The sequence below is a fragment of the Lynx canadensis genome, chromosome B1 (assembly GCF_007474595.2).
Source record: "Lynx canadensis isolate LIC74 chromosome B1, mLynCan4.pri.v2, whole genome shotgun sequence".
Classification (NCBI taxonomy): Eukaryota; Metazoa; Chordata; class Mammalia; order Carnivora; family Felidae; genus Lynx; species Lynx canadensis.
The window spans coordinates 44,704,262-44,712,599 of record NC_044306.2 but is presented as its reverse complement, the minus strand read 5'-3'; the positions used below and the strand labels follow the sequence as shown (position 1 = coordinate 44,712,599).

Here is an 8,338-nt window from a genome sequence, read left to right as displayed (position 1 = left end):
AGGGCTTAGAAAAGTTCTCTCAGAAAGAGAGAGGCAGAGAGGATAATGAAAACCCACCTGCTAAAGATTTTCCCTCCTCAGTCGGCCCCCCTCCCCACCCCAAGGCCAAGTCACCAGTTTCTGGAGGTCAGAGATTTCCAGCTGGGAAACTCCACAGGGCTCATTCTAAACAGAGGCCAGAGGCTTTCCAAAAGTTCTGGATGAACAGAGTTGTTTCTTGTCGTTCAGGACCTAAGAAATTCCCCCAGGAAGCCCTGAAAAATGGAGATAATATATCTTGGGGTGAGGGGCACAGGGTGGGAACAGAAGCCCTAAAGAGCAGGGGTGAAAGTCAGGGACCCTGGGAAGAATATGTATGTAATCACACAAAAGCATCCGGGCTCCACCCAGCCACAAAATACCCACCCCCATCTCCAGCCCTGTTCCTGTCAGGGAGAAGAACTGGGGCTCCCAGGTTCCCCTACTCCTGTTTACCCTTCATAGCCGAAGCAGAGTCTCACCTCCACAGCTATCAAACCTTTCAAAGAAACCACAGCTGAGGCTAAGGGCCGGGGGTGGGGGCGGGGGGGGGGGTGCTCTATTCTTCTCCGAAAGTCAAAGCCAGCCCAAGTGGCAGCAAGAAATATGGGAGGCCAAAGAACTGGGCTAGAAAATCTAGACCTGACCAGGCAGGCCCACGGTAAAGCCTCACTTCCTGGCCACACTTCCCGCACTGGGTCCTGGGGTGAAGAACAATCCTCCGCCTTTCTTTGCTTCAACCCTGGGGCAGGTGGGTGGGATGCCGGAGGAAAAAAAGTGTCCTGGGTTCCCTTTTGGTTCCGTCCTCCTTGTCCCCCTTCTTTCGCTGCAGAGACCTCCCCAACCCCACCTTCTCCTCCCGAGCCCCAAACTCTGAGAAATGACCACATGAGACACCGAATGCTTCCAGATCCTGAGCCGCCAACCCCTTCGCTTCGGTTACCTACCCGACTCTGCGGGCCTGGTCAGCGCCGCAGGGGCATCCGAGGTTTCTCCAGCCCCGGAGGCTGCTGCGTGGCGCTCCTCCCGCCGGCAGCGGCACAGCAGGCGGCGAAAGGCGCTGCGAAAGTCGGGGCTGCGGCAGTAGATGAGCGGGTTAAAGGCGGAGTTGGCATAGCCTAGCCAGTTAAGGGCCAGGAAAGCCGGGCTGGGAACCAGAGAGGGGCCCCCGAGGGCGCGCACCACGTTGGCCACAAAGAAGGGCAACCAGCAGAGAGAGAAGGTCCCCATGATGAGACCCAAGGTGCGCAGGGCCCGGTGTTCCCGGAGAGGCAGAAGGCGCGCGGGCCGCCGCCCGTAGGAGGGCACCCCTGCGGGAGAAGCGCACGGCCCCGCCGGGGCGGGGGACAGAGAGCGAGACGCGGCCGGCGGAGACTCCCCTGGCGGGAAGCGGCCCAGCTCTCCGCGCAGCAGGCGCAGCTGGCGCGTAGCCACGACGAAAACGCGCGCGTAGACGAAGAGCATCACAAGGAGCGGAAGGTAGAAGGAGACGGAGGAGGAGAGCAGCGCGTAGGGTATGTTGGAGGCGAAGGCGCAGCAGTGCGGATTGGAGTGGCAGCGCTGCGCCTCGGCGTCGGCTCCCACGCGCCACCATTTGCTCATGATGGGCGCAAACGACACCGCCGCTGACACGACCCACACCAGTACCACGGCTGCCCGGGCGCGCCGTTTGGTGACCAGGGCGCCGTAGCGCAGCGGGTTCGTCACTGCCAGGTAGCGGTCCACGGCCAGGGCGCACAGGGTTTCAATGCTGGCCGTCACACACAGCACGTCCACTGAGGTCCACAGCTCGCAACCAGTGGCGCCCAGGGGCCAGTGGCCGGTCAGCGCCAGGGTGGCCCCCGGCGGCACTACCAGGAGTCCCACCACCAGGTCTGCTGTGGCCAGCGAGGTCACGAACACGTTGGTCATGGTCTGGAGTCTCGGCGTCCGAGCGATGGCCACGATGACCAGCAGGTTGCCTCCCACGGTGGCCAGCACGGCCAGCGCCAACAGCGCCCCCGCCAATGCCACCGCCCACGGCACCCCCGGCAGCCCACTCGTGTTGGCAGTATTGGGCGTCAGGGTGGGATCATCCGGCCACGAAGCCAGAGAGCCGTTCCCGTGAGGCCACGGAGCCATTCCCGCGGCGTGCGTGGGGCGGGAGGGAAAGAGAGAAGGGGTCTCCCAGCTCACCCGGCTCGGGGGCGGGGACAGCGGGGCGTGGGAGCGATTTCCCGGGCCTGGGCCATTTTCCCTAGTTGACCGGGGCGAGAACGCTCAACCTCCCCCCCCCCCCCCCCCACCCGCCCCGGTGCCACTGTTTGGGGTGGGGAGGAGTGGAGGCCCTTAAAGGGGCAGCGGCCAACAGTCTCTATGCTGGGCGCCAGGAAGGGAATTGGAGGGAGGGGAGGGAAATGAGATGGATGTCTGAGTTTTCCTGTAACCTTATCTGGAGTGCCGACACCCGGACTTCTCTGCCACCATGTGCCCACTCCTGCCGTGACCACCGCAGGCACTCAGCGCAACACTCCGTCGGCACTGATTGATTGCCTGGAACGCCGCACCAATTTCCCCGGAAGGTCCTGCAGCGACGCTAGCAGAAAGGTCATGAAGACATCACCACTACCGCCTTACCTTGTCAGAGGAAAAGGGAACCCTCCCAGGGCCAGCAAAATGATCCCCACTAGCACCGCACCTACTTAAGGGTCCTTCTCTAAAATATTGTAAGTCAAAGTATCTTCTCTCTTTTCCCAAGACTTCGCGCTAGTGAGACTTGGCCCCTTTCCCTTCTATTTCATTTACGTGCCCTGCCCTGCCCCTCCAGTTCTCCGTTGTCTTGTTGCTGTTCTTTTCAGTTAGCAGGGAAATTTGATGTTTTCCTGGAGTCTTTATACTTGCCTGCTCATTTGAATTTTGATTAGGCTTCACATAGCCTAAGATGCTGAAAGTTTCCATTTCTCTATCTTCCCCATTGCCCCTTGTCCCTTCCACACACCTTTCCACCTAGAGAATTTCTAGATGGGTCCCTGCTTTTAAAATTTCTTTAAAATTGGGGGCACCCAAGTGGCTCAGTCGGGTAAGCATGGGACTTCGGCTCAGGTCACGATCTCAAGGTTGGTGAGTTTGAGCCCTGCCTTGGGCTCTGTGCAGACAGCTCAGAGCCTGGAGCCCTGCTTTGGATTCTGTGTCTCCCTCTCTCTCTGGCCCTCCCCTGCTCTCTCTCTCTCTCTCTCTCAAAAATAAACATTAAAAAAATAAATTAAAAATTACCTTTATTTTTTTATGTTTATTTATTTATTTTGAGAGAGCGAGTGAATCCCAAGCCCGCTCCGTACTGTCAGGCGCCCCAACATAACACCTTTATTAAATCCTATCACAACCTGATCCTGGAGCTGTCTTGCTTCCACCCGGGGTAACAACGGGACAAAAGGGGAAAAAATGATCATGGAAAATGCCTCCGGGGCCATACCCTCACATGTCTCTTTTGAACAGCTCTATATTTCAAAAGAACGCTGTATGGTCTAAGCAATCCCTCTGGGAGGCTGAGCCCGGGGTTGGGAGTAAGAAAGACTGGAGGGGACGTGAGGGCCTAAAATTATCCTTGAGGAGAAAGAACCAGTTTTGTCTCCCAGGGACCCAGCAGCTCACCCACAAGCAGGGTTTGTCAGTGGCCCCCAAGCAAATGCCTTCCACGCCCATGCAGTACCCCAAGCCGACCTTTGGATCCAAGGAAATGCCCACTAGGTGGAGGTGGAAAGCCTATCCTCTGCCCTCCACCTCCAGTCCTGCCCAAGTGGGGCAGGCCCCACTTGGCCTTGAGTCTTGGCTGTGCCCTCTTGCTGATCATCAGGATGTCCACTTCCCAGTTGGGTTTTGCAACACCCCAGAGTGTTGCCAGTTATCTCAAAGGGGTGTCATAAGATTCTCAAAGAGTAATCTCTAAAACAAATACATATCATTCAGCAATTTTTTTCCAGGACATCAGTTGGGGGCCAAGGGTGGGGGAAGGGGGCTAGGAAGTCAAGCAACTTCAAGGGCTGTCATTGCTTTAGGGGGTGACTTCATTATTCCGAACAAGTGGGTAATAATGTTTACATTTTCCAAAAAGACAAGCTTTCCGAAGCCACATGAGTGTGCTTGAGTTTGGGGACTGATTAGGGCAATAACCAAAGGAGAGTGTGAGCAGAGAGATTCCAGGCCCTGTTAGTGAAGGCTTTTATGAGTAAGCAGGGCACCGCGGAAGGACCTGGCATGCTTCCCTCTACTCTGGCCCTTCCTGCTCTCATTCCTAGTCTGGCCTCCCCCTGCCCAAGAGGCTGACAGCCAGAAGGGCTCCTTCTTTTGCCACTTTGGTCCGTGGGATTATTCTGTTTTTCTTGCTTTTGTGCTTTTCGACTTAATCTTTTTTGTGTTTATTTATTTTTGAGAAGAGAGAGGGAGGGAGGGCAAGGGACAGAGAGAGAGGGAGACAGAGGATCCAAAGCAGGCTCCACGATGACAGCAGGGGAGCCCCTCGCGGGGCTCAGACTCTGGATCCACGAGTTCATGACCTGAGCCAAAGTCAGAGCTTAACCGACTGAGCCACTCAGGTGCCCCGGGTATGCATTCAACTTTATTCAACCATCAAAATATTCAAAATTCATGTAATAGAAAGTTCCCTTTATCCTGGTTTTCAGCACCCTCACAAGTACCCACCATTAGTCTCTTTTTATCCATCCAGTGATATGTTATATGTAAATAAATCAATACAAGTACATGTGCTTTTGTCCTTTCTTTTCTACACAAACGGTAGTAGAATATCCCCACTATTCAGCACCCTGCTTTTTTTTTTTTAAGTTTTATTTATTTATTTAGAGAGAGACAGAGACAGCATGAGCAGGGGAGGGGCAGAGAGAGAGAGAATCCCAGACTGGCTCTGCACCATCAGCGCAGAGCCCGATGTGGGGCTCGAACCCATGAAACCATGAGATCGTGACCTGAGCTGAAACCGAGAGTCTGATGCTTAACCGACTGAGCCACCCAGGTGCCCTGCACCTTGCTTATTTTAACTTAACAATGTATATCTGTAATCCTTCCATACCAATACATAATAGCTTCCCATTTTTAATATTCCATAATATAGCTATACCGTAATCTATGAAAACAATTGGCTCCTGATGGACATCTAATTTACTTCCAATCTTTACTAAAAGATGATAGTGCAGTGAATAACTTGAAACATGTCATTTCACATATGTGTAAGTATATTTATAGAATAAATTCCTGCAGGGGTGCCTGGGTGGCTCAGTTGGTTAAGCATCCAACTTTGGCTCAGGTCATGATCTCGCGGTTCACGAGTTCGAGCCCTGCAACAGGCTCTGTGCTGACAGCTCAGAGCCTGGCCTGCTTCAGATTCTCTCTCTCTCTCTCTCTCTGCCCCTCCCCTGCTCGCACTCTGTCTCTCTCTTAAAAGTTAATTAATTAATTAATTAAGAAAAGAATAAATTCCTGCAGATAGAATTCCTGTATCATAATTTATAAATTTACATTTGCAATTTAGAATTTACTGCCAAATTACCCTCCCCAGGCAATGTACCCATGTATATACTCTTGCCATCATTTTTTTTTCTTGCCATCATTTTTGCCAGCCAGCTGGAGGTTGGAGGCAAGTGACCTGCTCCTCCGGGAAGTCGTCCTAATGACTGGCCCCAGGAGAATTAGTGCTGCCTGGTCTGTAAAGGTCATCCAAGTCTGGGCAGAAGCATACATTGCCCAGGGAGAGCCCTGGGCCCCCAAATGACCTTTGTTCTGTGCCCTTGGAAGCAGACAGTGAATGTGGGCTTCTTAATCTGCTGAATTCAGGCCCCCCCGGGCTGCTGTTTATGTGTTGGGGGCTCCAAGGGTGCAAGTTATCCTGTTGTGTAAGAGGGCAGTTGTGTGATGGTCTGTGATTTAGAATATGCGGTCAGTAGGAAGAGGCAGAGACTGCCTGGTGGGTAGAGGTTCTAATAGTGGGAGAGGGAGTCTGTCCCTCCCTTGCTTTAGTAGCTTGTGGTCGGTCTTATGTGCATCACAACTCTATGTGTGTGTGTGTGTGTGTGTGTGTGTGAGAGAGAGAGAGAGAGAGAGAGAGAAGAAAGAAGCCTAGGGGAGTTTAGGTGACTGAGAGCCTCATACCTCATCCAATGTGTTAGAGGTGTTATAGGCTATGATTTAGAATCTCTCCATCTTGCTTTAAAGTTCTTGGAAGGGACCACAAACTAGGCAGAAGTTTCTTCCCTCTCTTTACCCTGCCTATCTTCTCCAATTAGTCCAGGGGGATAAGATGGTGGTGACATAGAATCAGAGCTAAGGGGTCTTAAAGGTCAAATCTGACACCAACATTTTACAGAATTAAAAGGCCGAGGCCCAGAGGGGAAACTGAGTCTTGGCCACGATCATACAGTAAAGGTTCATTCCTGTCAGAGGCACAGGCATCCAAGGAGCCGGACCGTTTTCCAGAGCACCTCCCCTCACTCCCACCAAGGCCCCAGAATAGACCACTGCCTTGCCTCTGGAACTGAAAAGAAGTCCCCAACCTAAGACTTTCCTTATGTTCTACAACATGGCGTGGCCAACTCTACATCCATCTGATGTTTACCAAGGCAAGGAGCTTGAAGGGAGGCAGAGAAGGAGCCTCCATTCTTTGGGAACAAAAGGTCCTCTGGTGCCTAAGCGCTAGCCTGGGACAGACCTTATATAGACAGAGAAAGGGTAGACATTCAGGGTTTTCTAACAGTGCCTTTTCTCTTTCTTCCTGGCCATCAACAGAAGAAGGGACCAGGACATATTTCTTTCCCTCCTGAAGTAGAAAAAGAAATATTTGTTTTAGTCTCCTTAAATAATCAGGAAGGTCCTTGACTCTTGGTAAAGCTGTCCCCCAGGGGCTGGGAAAGGTCACACACCCCACCTGCAGCGCAGACAAGACTTTCTTCGAGGATCAGTGAGGCACCACCACCCAGGGAGACGGGGTGAGATCAGTCCATTGTGGGAGAGAGAGAGCAGGAGAGGCTGCCCACCAGCCCACAGATACATTTCTCTCCTGGCCTTCCAAGGCACCCCTGGATACCGCTTTGCCTGATTTCTTTGCACTTCCTTTCTCTGATCAGGAGAAGGACTCAGCTTGGAAGAGGTCATATCTGCCATGCTTCTTGGATCTGTGGTCTCTCTCCTTACTCCTCCCTGGGAGGGAAAACTCAAACAAGGCTGGAGCATGTCTGGCTTAAGAGGCTAGTAGTCAAGCTGAACATGCTCTAGACCCTTCTCTCACATCGACCCCCACTTTCCCCAAGGAAGCAGGTCCCGGGGAAAGGGTGGCTGGTGCCTGGAAGGAAAAGAAGCAACACAAGCAGGATAGTTTCTCCTCCAACAAAGAAACTAATGCCTCACATGATTCGACCCCCTCCAACTGAGCCGGGAACGAGGAGCTATCCTGGCTGGAAAGAGGAAGGAAGCCAAATCCCACAAATCCTTTTAGATTGCCAAAAGCCCATCACGGAAGAATCAAGTCTGGGGGTAGCCAAGATCCAGATGCCAGTGGAAAGGCTGTGGCAGGGGAGAAAGGAAAGTGTTTCTTGTTTTTGAAGAAGGCATGGATGGAGAAAACGGCACTTTTTTTTTTTTTTAATCCCAAGAGGAGGCAAGACATTTTGTTTCTAGTCGGGAGGAGACTGTCTTCCCCTCTCATGATAAATGGGCAACAGGAGGAGAGGAGACATTCTCAGGCTTGCCATGCAGCTTGAGTCTTTGCAGGAGGACCTCGGTGGTGGAGGTGTGGCAGCCTGGTCTTCCAGCCTCTCAGTCACTGTTCGGCACACTTTCTCTTGTGCCAGTCCCCAGTGATAGACCGGTGACGAGGACCCATCCCCTGCCTGCGAGGTAGGGAGCTCCCAGCCCCAAAGACGGAGCTGGGTTTCACTTTGTTCCCCCGAAGCCGTCCTGCCAGTGGTAGGCAGCTTTGGGCATAGACATTGGATAGGGTGGCTTTATCCCATGACAGAGAAAAGAAAGAAAGCAAGGAGGGCATCTCTTGGGGACATCAAGGTGACATCTTAGAAGAGGGACCGCTGTACCTTCTACCCAGCCCCCCATGAGCAGACAGGTATTTTCCCACTGCTAGTAAGGTAGTTACACTTTAATCCTCTGCCTTCAATCCTGGGTCACACATGCTACCTCTCACATGCCTAAGCTTGACCCCAGCAGTCCTGGGCTTCTGTGAAAATATTGCTTCGTGGATGTTCCACAAGATATTAGCAGCGGGAGGAGGCTGGGATGATCACGTATATTTTCTAAATTGTGCTATTCAGATGAAGCAAGGAGA

At 52.8% G+C, this 8,338-nt stretch overlaps 1 protein-coding gene across 1 annotated transcript; it reads right to left on the bottom strand.

Annotated features, from left to right (window-relative positions):
* Positions 1–231: 231 nt before the first annotated feature.
* Positions 232–2,139, bottom strand: ADRB3 (adrenoceptor beta 3). Its single transcript, XM_030311873.1, has 2 exons — positions 966–2,139; positions 232–254 (listed from the first exon to the last, which is right to left on the bottom strand). The coding sequence occupies exons 1-2, from the start codon at positions 2,137–2,139 to the stop codon at positions 232–234; spliced, it is 1,197 nt and encodes a 398-aa protein (XP_030167733.1).
* Between the last annotated feature and the right edge of the window lie 6,199 nt (positions 2,140–8,338).

Excerpts from the sequence above, each read along its gene's own strand:
- ADRB3 (XM_030311873.1), bottom strand. The coding sequence starts at position 2,139 with ATGGCTCCGTGGCCTCACGGGAACGGCTCTCTGGCTTCGTGGCCGGAT. Across the intron at positions 255-965 it reads GACCAGGCCCGCAGAGTCGG|GGCTTCCTGGGGGAATTTCT; the intron begins GTAGGTAACCGA and ends TCCATTTTTCAG.